General features: G+C 44.5%; 1 protein-coding gene across 2 annotated transcripts in view; it reads right to left on the minus strand.

The window, feature by feature from the left end:
• The window catches only part of MOV10L1 (Mov10 like RNA helicase 1), a 68,870-nt gene that overhangs the window by 19,234 nt on the left and 33,406 nt on the right, over positions 1 to 16,230 (minus strand). For both annotated transcript variants that reach the window (XM_063307915.1, XM_063307914.1), the window contains exons 16-20: positions 15,208 to 15,295; positions 14,802 to 14,980; positions 14,096 to 14,242; positions 12,566 to 12,687; positions 4,199 to 4,298 (exon numbers count right to left, since the gene is read on the minus strand). In XM_063307915.1, the coding sequence (XP_063163985.1) occupies positions 4,199 to 4,298; positions 12,566 to 12,687; positions 14,096 to 14,242; positions 14,802 to 14,980; positions 15,208 to 15,295 (636 nt within the window). The remainder of the gene's footprint in view (positions 1 to 4,198; positions 4,299 to 12,565; positions 12,688 to 14,095; positions 14,243 to 14,801; positions 14,981 to 15,207; positions 15,296 to 16,230) is intronic.

Raw genomic sequence — 16,230 nt, forward strand, 5'->3', positions numbered from 1 at the left:
ACATCGTCTCCCTCGGTTTCAGCCACCGCAGCTTTTTGCTTCCTAGGCAATGCAGGGGACTTGGCTGGCGGTTTTCCGGGCCGTTCCTCCACCTTTGCCTTCGGGCATGCTGCCACTCTATGCCCCTCCTTACCACATCTCAGGCACAAGCCTTTTGCGTACCGCTTCTCCCGCTCCTCGTCCCAGGGTCGTTGTCCTGGTTTCCCCCCGGTGGTCGATGGGCGGCTGGGCTTCACCTCCCGCCCCGACTTGGCGGTCCTCCGCTGGGCAAAGATCTCCTGTGCATGTTCAGCCCTCCCCGCCAGCAGGATCCACTCATATAGCGTGTATGGGTCGTCCCTCCCCAGGGACCAGCGCAGCACCTCTGTATTCAAGCCATCCTTGAAGAGCTCGATAATGGTGGCTTGGGACCAGTCATCCACCTTCCCAGCTAGCGCTTTAAACTCCAAAGCATAATCGGCCACTGATCTGAACCCCTGCTTGAGTTCCTTCAGGGCTCGCTTTGCTCTCTCCTTTGCTAAGGGGTCCTCGAAGTGTTGCTTCAACGCCCAGAGGAACTCCTCGAGACTGTCCAGTTCGGGCGCCTCCGACTGGCACATCTGGACATACCAGTCTGCCGCCCTCCCCTTCAGTTTGGTGGCAATGGTGATGATCCTTGCCTTTTCCGATTGGAAAAACGCCCCCCATTCTTCCATATAGGCTTTCGCGTTCGTCAGGAAGAACGAGAGTTTAGTCGGGTCCCCATCAAACTTGACAGGGAAGTCTCTCATGCCGCCTCCCGCCGCGCTGCGCCCCACCACCGGTGCTGCCGCGGCTTGTGTTCCCCTAGCTTGGGGCGGCACGGGGCCCCGGGGCGATCGCCCTGGCGATGCTGCGATTTCCATCCGGACCGACTGGTCCCCTTCGCGCCTCCGCACCGCCCGTCGCCGTTCCGGGGACAGCCCCTGGGAAGAGGGGGTTGAATGCCTTTGGCTTGATTCTTCCCGGACCTCTCGCAACGAGGTCACATCCAAGCTCAGCTGTTTCAATATAGCCTCCAACGAATCCATTTTGGACTCCAACACTCGGATCCGATCCGGAGTGGGTGAGCCCTCCGTTGGCTGCACCTGCACCACGTTGGGGGACAATGGGTATCTCTGCCTCCAGGAGGGGCCCCCCGCTGCCGTGGCATCTCCTTGGGTCGTATCCCAGGTGAGCAGCTCGCCCGGAGAATTTACGGTGGTCTCTGGGGCCGTTTTCAGCCCCCCGGCTTCACCCTCCGATTCGGAGCTCGTCTCCTCTCGGATGGCTGACAGCTCCCCACCTTGGGACGGTCGGCCGGACTGCCTCACGGTCGAGTCCGGTTCCCCTTCCTCCATCATCAGGATGTCGGGTTCAGTCATCGCGGGCTCTCTCCCTCACAGGGTTAGACGCTTGTCTTTCCTGGACAGGGGCCAGCGGAGTTAGGAACTTAGATTCTCAGCTTTATGTAATGGTTGCCCTAGCCCCAAATACTCAGACTCACAAGAGGCTGCTAAATGAACTCTGATTTATTTAGAGTACTAAAGGCAGATACAGAGAAAGCTGAGAATGAGCAAAAGCGCGCCAAATACAAACTTAAACCCTTGGTACAAACGTATCCCGCCTCCCTCGTAACAGCCCCGCCCGGCACAGGTGCTAGCAATCGTCAGAGTTGCTAGCCTGGGAAAGTAACCTTGAGCGCAGTAGATAATACAAATACATTCCAAAGCAAAGCCAAAAGATAACCGTTCCCATCCTCCCGAGAAAGATGAAACACGCATCCAATTAATGACATGCGAAACGTTACGATGCATCAAAGACATTGAAACGGCGAACATGACACTTCCATTGGAAAATAGAAAAAAGAAAGATCTCCTGTGTAATCACTCTGTGCCACACAGAAGAGGAGACGGGTAACTTTGCCAATCAGCCTGTTGCAGGACCACTCTTTCCCAACTTGCTGCAAGGCTCTGTGCCTCTTGGCTATTTCTGCCTTGATTGCCAAAGAGACCAGAACCTCACCACCAGCTAGTATGGGCAGTTGTTTTGGTGCAGGGAAGGACTAGCTTCATGGCATACCTTCCCACTATGCTGATCTTCCTACCTGTAACCTCCCTTGCCTTCCCCACTCCATTCTTCTCTTGCCTGCCTCCCTCTGTCCCCACAGCCAGCCGCAGATCCTTCATCCTCCTAGCTCCTTCCCCTTCTTTACAACTTCCCTTACGTCCAGGCCTCCCTCAACAACAGCAGCCACAGCTAACCTCCCCATGCCTGGCCTGGGTGTGGCAGTGACTGCTACTGTTGTTGGGGCCAGTGCAATGCTCTCCAACAAGAATGGAGGAAGAGGGAAGGAAAGAGAAGGGAGAAGAGGAAGGAAGGTGAGAAATCCATGCTTGGCCTGGTGGGGAGAGAGGTAGGCAGCAGAGAAGGAAAATTCGCTTCTCCTTCTCTGCCTCTTGCACTTTTGACAGCAGCTGTAAACTACTACCCCCTTGCAAGGGCAGCAACTCTTCCAGCTACATTCCTGAAGTATGGGAAGAGGAATGCTGTGGGGATATCAGCTGTTCTGGAAACAACACCTTCCTCTTGTCTCCAGGATGGAAGGAAAGAACATCCTTAGGGCTGTGGGATCAGCCCTAAAATAGTGCTACAATGGGCAGTATTTCTCTGTGTCATTAGAAGATTAAAAACAAAGAGCTGCCAGATTTACTGAGGATTCAGTACCATGAGCACTTCATGATGATATGAATAAATAGCCTTTAAACTTTAAGTGGCCCACAATCTTGGCATATGATGAATCCCTTTTTTCCAAGTGAACTTTCCCAGCAATTAAGATTGTCCAAGGCCCTCGTCCCTGATGTTAACTGAACGGCTGCTGGACAAATACCCATTTTAGTATTATCCCGCAAATTATGATAGTCTACCATTTCATTCAACTATTATAATCACTTAGGTATCAACCACTCTTGGGGTTTTAATGAAACAATCTGCTCTTGTCTAATCTGAATTACTACAGATTTGTTAATTGTACTGCTTTTACCAACAGGCTTCTTGCTCTATTTTGATAGTCCCCTTGAAAAAAACGTGAAGAAGGTGATCTACTGTTGTTGTGCACTAAATTCTTGCAAGGGACTATGGAATGGCAATATGTGAGATTAATGCATTTATTGGCTACTGCAATGCACTTGTTATGGAGCCACTTTTGAAGATTACTCAGACCCTGAAAGTAGTGCAAAATGCCACTTCGGTCATCTCACACATACATTGTGGGTACTGCACTGGTCACCAATAGGTTCTGAGTTTTAGTTTTGCATTTTACAGCAAAGCCCTACATGGACTGGGTCTTAGGTCCTGCAGCACAGCCTTCTCCATTTAAAGCCATCCTATATGGTGAGCCAATATGATGGAGGAAGCTATCTCTTCCTGGTGTGTGACAGGTTAGTATGCCGGGGGGCAGGGCTGTTGTTTCTCTGTTACGGAAGCAGCCATTTCCTTATGAAACAGTTTCTTTCTGGAGGCTAGTCTGGCCCAGATTTTGACATTCTGTATAGTACTGAAAATTGAGCTATTTTAGAGGGGGTTTGAGACCCTTTCCAGCTACACTCGTGAGAGCCTATGACCGATGTGTCTGGATAGGGATATTGTTTTTATTTTACTACTCCTATTTTATAGATTGCAGCATAGGCTTTTTTGTGTGTGTATTGACTGCATTTTATTGTAGTAAACTGGCGTGAACCGTAAGATTAGATGGTATATAAATAAAAAATGATAAAAACACAATGAAGGGCAACTTGGATGGAGGGGACAGTAGAAAGAGGAAGCAGATGTGAAAGATTAAACTGTCCTTAAACCAAATAAATGAAGTGGCCATGGGAAGACTTTGGCTATGAAGAACCACTGGCATACTTAATCAATGAAGAATTTTGCCTCTTCCCTTTTAAAAATATTGGAGATGTGGGGATGAAAACTGAACCCATGACAATGTAGTCCATTACCGAAATACGGCTGACTGATGTTTGAAACCAGGCATGGCTATTTCTCCAGTAACAGGCACAGGTAATATTATACATTTTAGATTCATTAGATCAACAGCATGTAAGCCATATCTACAGAGTATTTTCCTTCTTGGAGAATATCGAACCACCTCCATACGACAGACAACGGCTTAATCAGTTACACATGACAAAAACCTACGTACCTGCCCACTGATTTCTGAAATCAGTCCCAGAGGGATTAGGCTTTCAGGTTCACTTGCCTGCCCTGCTTCATCCACAAATACATGTGTGAAATGTCCAAGCCTAGAATTGGTGAACAAAATTTGGAACTGCTCTCAGTATACTCTGCATCTCCAGACACCATTCTAAAAAATCATGAAAAATGTACCAAACTAACATGGGTAAAACAAAACGTATTTCAATCCAGTTGAACCCATTATCAGATTTTGAGAACTTCGTATCTTTTCAAGAATGCTGGGCTTCACAGAACAGTATTTGTGACCTAAAATCGGCCATTCCGGGTAAGAAGAGCCAGCGCAAGGTCTAAGCATAAAATTCTGCCCCGAATCTCATCCCACCCTCCGTTTTTGCATTTGGCTTGAAAAAATTTTCACCCCCCTGGGACGCACCCCTATCTCCTGCATCAAGAATTTTCTCAACGGGGGCCAAAACTCGGCTGTTCTGGAAAAGCGAAGCCAGAACTATTTGAAAGCATAAAATTCTGGTACAAATCTCATCTTGCCATCCAATTTTGCTTTTGGCTTAAAATTTTCTCTCCCCCCTGGGGCTGCGCCCCTACTGCCAGCATCAAGAATTTTCTCCCCGGGGACCAAAAATCGGCTATTCTGGAAAAGTGAAGCCAGAGCCGAGTCTAAGCATACAATTCCTCTCCGAATCTCATCCCACCCTCCGTTTTTGCATTCAGCTTGAAATACTTCTCGCCCTCCGGGGACATGCCCCTACCTCTGTCATCAAGAATTTTCTCCCCAGGGACCAAAAATCGGCCAATGAAGCCAGAGCTCTGCCTAAACATAAAATTCAGCTCGAAATCAAATCTCACCCTTCATTTCTGCGTTCAGCTTGAAATTTTTTTCATCCTCTGGGACGCGTACCTACCACCAGTATCAAGAATTTTCTCCCCAGGGTGTCCTAACAGTCAGGAACCACGCTGAGACAAGGAATAGGTCTCTAGTGTTTTATTACTGCTACATTAGACAGAAAATCCTAACGAACTGAAGAAGCATGGGAAAAACTCAGACAGATAAACCCCAAAAGTCAAGGCGGGTCTGATCTGTGTCTCTTTGAATGGCTGGTTAACTCCTCAGTACTACGCATGCATTTTCCCCATGGAAAGGGCCCCCCCCTGCTCACCATCAGTACTCATGACATCACCCTCCCCTCCAGATTCACATTCCATTTCAGCCCCCTGCCTTCCAGAGTTCCTTCCTCCCTCCAGAGTCTCATGACAGTCCATCTCCCCCTCCAAGCTCCCATGGGAACTGGGCAACGATGGAAGTCTTCAAAGGAAAACTCCTCCAAGGACGAATCAGTGCTGCTCTCCAGGTCTGATAACGCTTCTGGCCCAGGTGGCTGCTGCTGGAAAATAGCTAGATAATTAGAAGATTCTTCCCCCCTCCCCCTTGGGAAATGCAAGCCGAAGGTGGAGGGCTGCGGCTCCCCCTCCTCCTCTCTCTCTGGCCTCAGAGCCTCTGGCTCTGGTGGAGGTTGCCAACTTACGAACTCCTCTGCTTGGAATTCCTCTGCTTGCTCAGTCAAGTGAGGAATCTCTGGTAGAGTGCGAGGCTTGGGTTTGTGAGGGAAAAGCTGATGGAATCGTTGAACCAGCGCTGGTGCATGCACATCTCTGGCATTTTCCCACGTGCGCTCTTCCTCAGGGTACCCTTTCCAGTGTATTAAATACTGGATGCCCCTTCCCCTCCTCCTAGAGTCCAGAATTTCCTTGACTTTGTATGCCGCCTCCTCCCCCTCCACAATTACTGGAGGTGGGAGAGGGGCATTTGCGATTGTAATGTACTTGGGGGAGGGTCTTTGGCTAGCAAGGCTCTGTGAAACACTGGATGGATTTTCATGGATGCTGGCAGCTTTAAGTGATAAGCCACTGGATTTATCTGCTGTACCACAGTGAAAGGGCCCACAAACTTAGAGCCCAACTTCTTGGAGGGCCTGGTAGAGGTCAAAAACTTGGTAGAGAGCCACACTCTGTCTCCTACTGCAATTGCTGGCCCCTCTTGTCTGTGAGCATCTGCAGCTCTCTTGTAAGTGCTCTTTGCCCTGTTCAGCTGCTCCTTTAACAACTCCTGTGTGGCTTGTTGCTCTTTAAGAAAATCAGCCATGGCTGGAACAGCTCCCTGCTGGGAGGAGGTGGGCAACACCCGAGGGTTAACTCCATAGAGTGCTTGGAAAGGAGACTTCTTGGTAGAGGATTGCACAGAGTTGTTATAAGTAAATTCTGCCATGGGGAGCAGGGCTGGCCAATTGTCTTGCTGATAAGTGGTGTAACACCTGAGATACTGCTGTAACCATTGGTTAATTTTCTCAGCTTGCCCATTACTAGCCGGATGATGCAATGATGATAGGTGGATCTGGACCCCTAATGACTGGAAAAGGGCCCTCCAGGACCTGGAAGTGAACTGAGGGCCTCTGTCACTCACCAAGTGATTTATCATGCCTCTATACCTAAAAACATGGTCCATAAACAACTGCGCTGTGGCTTGCGCAGATGGGAGGCCCTTGCAAGGAATAAAATGCGCCATTTTAGTGAAAAGGTCCACCACCACTAGTATGGAAGTCAGCCCCTGGACCGGGGGTAAATCAGTGATGAAATCCATGGAGATTGTATCCCAAGGCCTACTGGGGGTGGGTAGGGGTTGCAAGAGTCCTGTGGGCTTCCCTGGGAGAGGCTTGTCTTGTCTACAGGTATGACAAGAAGCAATGTAACCCTTTATGTCTGCAGTCATCTTAGGCCACCAGTAGTCTCTCAGAGCTCTATGGAGAGTTTTGAAAACACCTCCGTGGCCTGCCGTTCGATGGTCATGGCAAAGTCTCAGTACTTCTTCCCTCAATGAGGGGGGAATGTATAATCGCCCGCTATGCCGGAGGATTCCTGCCTCCACATTAAATGGGGAGGCAGTGTCTTGTGGGTCCCTCTGGAGGTCATCCATCCTGGCCCTGGCATATGGGTCCTGTTGCTGCTGAGCTCTGACTCTTGTAAATAGGTCCTCTGCTTGTCTGCCTGCTGCTAAAATCTCTGTCTGGTTCCCCCTCATAGACTGCTGAAAGTTGTGAGGTTGTAATATAGTAGCCTGTACCTCCTGGTGAGTAGCAGGGGTTGCCTGAATGGATCAAGACAGGGCATCTGCCAAACAGTTCTGCACCCCGGGAACATAAGAAATAACAAAATTGAAATGGGAGAAAAACTGGCTCCATCTGCTTTGGCATGGGGTGAGGGATCTGGTGTTTTGTAGAAGCTGTAAATTCTTGTGATCGGTGCAAACCTTCACAGGAAAGGTTGCACCTTCTAGCCAGTGCCTCCACTCTTGAAATGCTGCTTTAATTGCCAGCAACTCCTTGTTAAAAACATCATAGTTTCTCTCTGCTGGTGAGAGCGTGCGGGAGAAAAATGCACAAGGGAGCAGTGTCTTTCCTTCTTTGTTATTATATTGCAATAAAACAGCCGCAATAGCAAAACCTGAAGCATCTGAATGCATTATAAATTGCTTCGTGGGATCAGGGTGCTTTAAAAGTGGCTGGGATGCAAAGAGTTGCTTAAATTCTTGGAAGGCTGCTTGCTCTCTCTCCCCCCAAATGAATTTTGATCCTTTCTTCAAAAGCTGTGTGAGGGGTTTAGCCCTGTCACTAAATTTATTTATGAATCTCCTGTAGAAATTGGAGAATCCTAGGAATCTTTGTACATCTTTCACATTGCGGGGGGGGGGGGGGGTTGCCAAGAGAGAATTGCCTGGACCTTTGAAGGACCCATGGATATGCCTTCTGTTGATATTCTATAGCCCAGGAAATGTAATTCAGTTAAATCGAAGGCACACTTCTCTAGCTTGGCGAACAGCTTGTTCTCTCTCAGTCTTTGTAAGACATTACGTACATGGGTTACATGAGTTGTAGCATCCTCAGAGAATATTAATATGTCATCTAGATAAATGACCAGATATTTATCTAGTAAGTCAGAGAAAATTTGATTCATAAATCGGGAAAATATGGCTCCTGCATTAGACAAGCCAAAGGGCAAAACAAGGTACTCAAATTTACCAAACCTGGTATCGAAGGCAGTCAGATATTCATGCCCCTCTTTCATCTGGATCAGATTGTACGCATTCCTGAGGTCCAACCTAGTAAAAATGCGTGCTTTCTGTAAGCGATCCAGCAGATCAGATATTAGGGGGAGTGGGTAATTTTCCTTGACCGTGACTTTATTGAGGGAACTGAAATCATGCACCACTCTCATGGATGCCTCCTGGGTTGCCGGTGCCAACGGGTCAAGCTTCTTTGGTACGAAGAAGGTAGGAGCAGACGCTGGGGAAGTAGATGGTCAGATGAAACCCTTTTGGAGATTAGAATCCAAGTAACCTTTTAAGGTGGCTAGCTCCTTGGGGGACATGGGATATTGTTCCTTGCTGGAATCTTGGCTCCTGGTATCAACTCAATGGTGCAATCCAGTCCCTATGGGTGGGGGGGGGGGTAGTGCTGTGGCCTCTTGTTCGCTGAAAACGTCTGCGAAATCTGCATACTTGGCTGGCAACTGGACCCCCCCTGCTTCCGTGACTGCGTTGATTGCTGGAAAGAGAAGAGCGGCTTGAATCTTGTGGTGCTGGCATTCCTTAGCTGGGAAGGAGATTGCTCCCATAGTCCAGTCCAACAATGGGTTGTGGATCTTCAGCCAAGGTGCGCCCAGGACTATAGGCACATTAAGTGATGCAGTAACATAAAGTTGGATCCACTCAGTGTGGTCTCCCATTGTTAGCTGCAAACGTTCTGTGAAACTTCTAATCAGCCCTGCCTTGAGGGGCTGGCCGTCAATGGTCTCCACTTCTATGGGACATGGCAATTCTATGGTCGGGATGTTGAGGTCTTGTACAGTCTGTACATCAATAAAATTGGTGGAAGCTCTGGAATCCACAAGGGCCTCTAGCTTGACCTGGTGCTCTGGGTTTACGCGCATTATTACTGGTAAGTAGTAAAAGGATTGCCTGGAATCCTTGGAATGAGCCTTTCTTAATTGATTGATGGTCTCCCTGCTGAGCTCTGTGGAAGGAGACCGATGGAGTTTCCCTGGTTGGAAGTCGAGGTGGAGGTGGCTCTTGGTTCTGCTGCTTGCCCTGGGGCACTTAGGGAATTTGCTTGGCTTCTCACTGGACAAGCTCTCACCATGTGCCCCTGGACTCCGCAGTAGAAACAGAGGGCTTTCTCTCTCTGTCTCTGTCTCTCAGCCTCGGAAATAAGCCTCCTGCTTGCCCCGATCTGCATCGGCTCCTCTGGTCCTGAGTAAAGAGCTGCTGCGGAGAGAGCTGGAAATCCTGGAAGTGCTCTGAGGCCCCTGTCTCTCCCCGGCTGCATCTGTCTGAGCTCTTCTAGCCTGGCGTCTACGGCCACAGACAGTCGATATAACCCTTCTAGGGTAGCTGGTGTTCCCTGACGCACTAATTCATTTTTAATTTCTTCATCCAGCCCCTGTTTGAATTGGTCTTTCAAGGCACTCTCATTCCAGTCCAGATCTCCTGCTAACAGCTTGAAATCAGCAATGTAAATTCCCACTCTCTTGTTGCCTTGCTTGAGCTTCTGAATTTCCTGGCTGGCAGTGACCTCTCTGATCGGGTCGTCAAAGTGTGCTCGGAACCCTGCCAGAAAATTCTGGTAGTCGTTGAGAATTGGGTCGTTGTTCTCCACCATGGGAATAGCCCATTTGGCTGCTGGTCCCTTTAGCAGACTTAGGATGAAGGTGACTCTGGTTCTGTCTGTGGGAAACTCTGCCAGTCTGCTGTCGAAAAACATTGTGCACTGTGTGAGAAAGGTTCTCAACTGTCCTGCTTCTCCTCCAAACTTCTCTGGTAGAGTGCCCTGGGATCTCAAGACTACTGGCAGAGCTGCTGCTGCTGCTGCTGCTGGCACCGGTTGTGGGTTAATCGGAGCTGGTTGTTGTAACTGCTGTAGCATGGCTGCTTGTAATGTGTTGATCTGGAGATCTACTTGTTGTTGATGTTGTTGCAATGCTGCTGCCAGTTGTTGGACGGCTTGCCGAATTTCCTGGTTTTCTGAAGACATTTTCCCAAATGTCTCTTCCTTTTTTTCTTTTTTGTTCCTCCCTCTTTCAATGGGAGTAGGAGTTTGTTAGGATTGATGTCCTAACAGCCAGGAACCATGCTGAGACAAGGAATAGGTCTCTAGTGTTTTATTACTGCTACATTAGACAGAAAATCCTAACAAACTGAAGAAGCGTGGGAAAAACCCAGACAGATAAACCCCGAAAGTCAAGGCTCTGTGTCTCTTTGAATGGCTGCTTGACTCCTCAGTACTACGCATGCGTTTTCCCCCCTGGATAGGGGCCCCCTCCTGTTCACCATCAGTACTCGTGACACAGGGCCTCAAAATCAGCTGATTCGGAAAAGTGAAGACAGAGCCGTGTCTAAGCCTATAATTCTGCCTTGAATCCCATCCTGCCCTCTGTTTTTGCATTTGGATTGAAATTGTTTTCACCCCTGAGCCGTGCCCCTACTGCCGGTATGAAGGATTTTCTTACTGGGATGAAAAAGCAGCCATCCTGGAAAAGTGGTCAGAGCCACTTGAAAGCATAAAATTCCACTTCAAATCTCATCCCTTCCTCTGTTTTTGCATTTGGCTTGAAATCCTTTCCCCTGCCCCATGGGCCACTCCTTTGTCTTTGAAAAATTCAATTGAAATTTTGTTTACCTAAAAAGTCTTTGTAACAATGTTGCCAGGCCTATGATGTGAAAGATCGGAGGTTGCAAACCTCTGCCCCAATAAGTCCTCTGGATCTACACACTGCTTCTACCACCTAGCTTTTATAGGGTAACTATTTTATAGTGTACCTCACCTGATATCTTTCCCCTAACCGTAGTCTATTGCAGAGATATGAAAAGGGCAAAAATTAAATTTAAAAAAAAATCTATAGCAATCTCTGTACCGTGTACAGTATCATGGAGGCATGTGGTTAGAGGTTTCTGCCCTTCCTTCCCACTGTGTAAATCTATCTTGCCATCAATCTTACAAGAAATAAAATCAAACTTTAGTTTGAAAAACCCTTTAAAAAGATGAAATATGAAACCCAATTTATAAAAATACATACAATGTTTTTGGTAAACCACAAGACGGTGGTGGTTTGCTATAATTAGGACAGTTTCTTAGCTTTTAATTAAATTTTTAATTAAATTTAATTTAGATCTCAGCTCACAAGAAGTTAGTGAAAAATGCAGTAAATCTTCTGGAAATCAGTCTGAAATTATATAGAATGCCCTACTTCTGCAGAGCAAGATGAACAAGAGACAATATGGTTTAGCTAATATACACAGATAAAAGAAGTTAAACTTAACATAACTTCTGACTAAAACTATTACCTATTTCTTAACGACAACATGAACCTTGAAACAAAGTCCTCTGCTTCATTTCCCTGGACCTTTCCCCACTGGAGTAACTCCAGCCATTAATCAGATGTTGGGGTAACATATATTGCCTATTTCCTTAGCTCAGGTATAGCTTCTTGCTCTCCACTTGTGTCTCTAATTTTTAACAGAAAATAATTTTTTCTCTTATCGAAGAGTTAAGGGAATCTCCTGAACATATATGCTAAAGCTCATGTGTGAGATAAAGTGAGTATTCACACTCAAATGCTTTTTGACTAGAAGGCTGCAATATTGGGAATACAGGCTAGCTTCAGCCATGTCATACTGTACATGCAAGCTCACTAGAGAAGCTGGTGATGATAGGAATTGTTAGTGGAACAAGCAGGGGCAGGTCAAGAATATGCTGGCTCAATACCATCAAAACAGATACCAAGATGAACATCCAGCAATTAAAAGAAGCTGAGCTTGATAGGGCTGCATGGAGAGCTCTCGTCCATAAAATTGCCAGGAGCTGGACATGACTGAATGGTTAGTTATATATATTATTTGAAAAGCCTTTTTGACATTTTTAAAACTGAGATGTATCATTATGAACTCCCTCCATACTTGAACTACCCTAGCAAGGTGGTGACAATAAAAGAGACAAATAGTATTTAGCTCACTGCCATTTTTGTCCTTACAACCATATGTGAGATAGACCAATAGGCAAGGATTTAGCGATGGTTATCCAGTGACTGCCACAGCTGAAAGGACATTTTGATAAAAAGGTGGCTATTAAAGTATTATCTCAAAACTTGTAAGGTCTGTACAATGAAACATACTGGGATAGACAAAACAGGGTTTTCTGTATGCTAAGTGTTCTTTTTGCCTTTCTAGATGTTATAAAACTATTCTATTGGAAGTTGCTTACATTTTTATATCGTACTTTTCCTGGAATAGTCAAAAAAGCATGCACAGTACCTTATTCCTATCTGGTAGAACATTCCTGCACTGCTGCATGTCACAATAATTATTCGAAACCGAGATGCTTCCCAAATATCTTCTCCAGCTTTGCAATAAAACTTTATTACCTCATTAAAACTCTGTCAATACAAGCAAGCACATGTACTATTAATATGCCTATCATAAGCTAAGCTTACATGTTTTCAATTGTAAACACAAGTCACTCTTTCCAATGTATGTTATTTATCATATTATTATATCGAACTCTGAAAGGAGGGCAATGCCTCTTCATTTCTATGAAGCATCCCTAATTTAACTTGTATCCCATCTTTCAATTTAGTTTTGAGAAACAGTGAAATCCTCCTCTCAAATGTTTTTGCTCTGAAGCACCACGTCCCTCCTTGCAAACCTGGGTTCTCAGTACATTCTTGTCTGTGTTTTCTATCAACTTTTATCTCTTTGCATTCCTTTAGGTATCTGGTTTCTCTACCTGTTCTCTTTTGATTCCTTTCTACCCTTCACTGATGAAATGCTTAGTGGGAGGTATCAAACACTTTCTCTGCCACAGCACCTGCCCTCTGGAATAGTATTCGCCACACACACACACACTGCCCAGGGAGGTTCAAGTAGCTCAAACCCTGCTGTCCTTTAAAATGGCCTTGAAGATCTGTTTTTCCTCCAGCTTCTGGGCTAGGGGAATATGTGCTTTCTGTGTGCAGTTCGCACTGAAGATGTTGCCTAGTCTGGCAATGAAATGTCTGCATGTAAACAACAAGGGCCAGAGAGCACCAAGGACTCCACAGTTTATTATTGTGTGCTCCCGTTTTCACTATCTTTTATTTGTTTTAATGTACTGTGTTTTGTTTTTAACTTATACACTGCCCAAAGCTGTAATGAGTTGGGTGGCCGTGTAAGTTTACTTTATAAATAAACAAACAAGTTACTACAATATTTCTCAGTAAAAGACTATACAAGGAGCCCCTGTGTAAAGTCTATCCGCTGTTTTCAAACTGTACAATATATTCATACAGCTCTTCACACTTCTTGTCTTTGTAAGTAGATTCTGTAACAAAATTGCATAGGTGTAATGCAATTATGAACTAGTTTCTGTTCAGGATTCATTTCATCTAGAAAACCTATAGTTCTGAAAATTTCCAATTCAAAGAAAAATCTCTGTTTCTTCTATTAAGCACTGGGACCTGATAGCATGTCTTTCTGCCCTGATTGGAACCTTGGAGAATTATTCTCTCAACCTTTTCTACATCCTGACTCCTATTTTTCTTATGCAGAAACTGACCTGCTGATCCTATGATTTAATATTCAATCATTCAAGAGATGCCACATTCAACAACTCAGGAGGGAGACATTAGTAAGTAGAATTTACAGGTGGTAGTTGAGAAACTTGGAAAACCAAGCACTACTCATGTAAAACAAAGATAAAAATGAACTAACTGGTTATAGCTAATTCTAAGCTTCAAATGAACCATTTATCTAACGGTGAGACAGAATGACACACAGAGCAAGGAAGTCTTTTAGGTACATTTTTACCTCTTCATTTCTGCTGGATGCATTAACTCTGACCATAACTCCTGGCTTTAACAAGTTGCTGTCGTGAAGTCGTAAACAAATAAGATCTGTTGCGCTGTTTGAGGGAGCACAGACTAGTATTCGGCTGTCTGGTAAACTGTAATGTATCTAATTAGTAGAAAACAATCATTCATAAGTTTTATTGTTAATTGATACTCTTAATATAGTGAGCAGTTACATGGTATTTTTAAAAAATATATTGAATTAATTACATTCCAATCTTTTTTTCTTTCCAGGCTAGATGTTCATATGCTTACTAGAGTTACTGAAGACTCAGACAGGCTTTAACATGATATTCAGAATATTTCAGTAATCTACCATTATCTGCTGCTGCTTTTTTTCCTTTCTTTTGGTCCATCATAAAAGGTTACAATTACCTGTAGCATGGTTTTTCAAACATAAACCGATGCAACGCTACTGTAATTATTCTCAGGTTATTTTAATGTAGACAGAAAAGGTCTTATTATTTTCAAAGCATGCTCACACGTTAAAACTCTGTTATACTGTATGTAGATGAGAAAATTCATCAGCAATCTGCTATCTTCCAAAGTAACGAGCATTCATTCGCAAAGTATCTTCCCGAACAACATGGATGAATAAACTTTTAATGAAGAGTTAACATTATTAAAAACAGCAGAGACAAGAACCAGTTACAATTCACGATTACCTGCAAAATTGCTTCAATAATTGTGATAGTTTTGCCAGTTCCTGGTGGCCCAAATAGGATATAAGGAGTTGGACGACATTCACCACTAAGAATCCTTTTAACTGCGAGTTTCTGATGCTCATTCAGCAGAGGATTGAAAAAGTCACAGTCTTGTCTATTCAAAGTTGGAATTCTATTTACTATATTCAAAATTATGTATATTAATAAACATTTCTTATTACGATGCACAAAATTTAAAAAGCAGTATTTGGAAATATCTCGAAAATTACAGTAAGCTTCAAAACATATACCCATTTAAATAAGTAACAAATATAGAACATTTGCCCTATGATATGGCAAAAATTGACAAGCATTTAAACTGCACCCTCCAAACCACTTTATATTATTCCAACAAAATTATACCAACTTGTTTGTGTGGCAACAGTAACCATATCATAAATGACAACTGCCCTTTCATTTTTTGGCATTCTTTTTTCATTTTCTATCCTTTCTTCCTGGAAGCAGCAAAAAGAAAAAAAAAATTATCAACATTTGAAACGTTTTATTCAATCCACAGCTTTGACAATTGTTAATGTAACTCAAAATATTCACATACAGATTCGAAAAAGTTCTTGAAAAGCTTACCATTAGTAACACTGTTAATGTACTGACGCGTGAACATAAATACAGCATTCATATGAAGATACTGTAGTGTACATGTGGTCATTCTGACATCACTGAAGTTTGCTATTGATGCCACTGCTTCCAAGCCCAGCAAAGCTAAGGCAAATGCTATAACTTGCCAAGGCATATCTGCTACTAAGCTTTTACTTAAAAACTATTAAGTATTCAAGACCCTACTTCTGCCATAATGATCCTGACATTTCTGTCCAAAAACTACTGCTAAATACAGATTATCAGCAGGTTGCAAGGTGCAATTTTAAATGTTGGCCTTTAAAACATCTCAGTACATGGGTATCTTCAGGACCCCTTCTCCTGGGGGCCTGCTACCCACCCATTTAGACTCTAGGAAATGTCATCTTCAGGGATCTTGGAGGTGAATCTCTTCTGCTGATACCCCTTTCTCTGGAATAGCATTCCTCCAGATATCAGACTCTCCTCAACACCCTTAGAGATTTATAAAGACATTAATCCATCCTGCAAGGGAGTATTTGTTTGGAAATGTATTGCTTCTGATGCTCGGTTTGTCATTGATTGCTATTATTATGTATTGTGTATTATGGCTATTATGCTGTTTAAATTTTATTACAGGATAAAGTAAAGCTGTTAGGATTGGAGCAACATATAAATCTAATAAAATAAAACACAGTAAAATAATGTATCAGCTGACATAGCAAATGAACCCATTTCACATTTTTCTTACAAATGAGCTGGTTCAGTTTTAAAATACTATAGCAATAAATAGATTAATGGAGAGGTAAATCGGGGC

This window comes from Candoia aspera, chromosome 7, assembly GCF_035149785.1.
Source record: "Candoia aspera isolate rCanAsp1 chromosome 7, rCanAsp1.hap2, whole genome shotgun sequence".
Lineage (NCBI taxonomy): Eukaryota > Metazoa > Chordata > Lepidosauria > Squamata > Boidae > Candoia > Candoia aspera.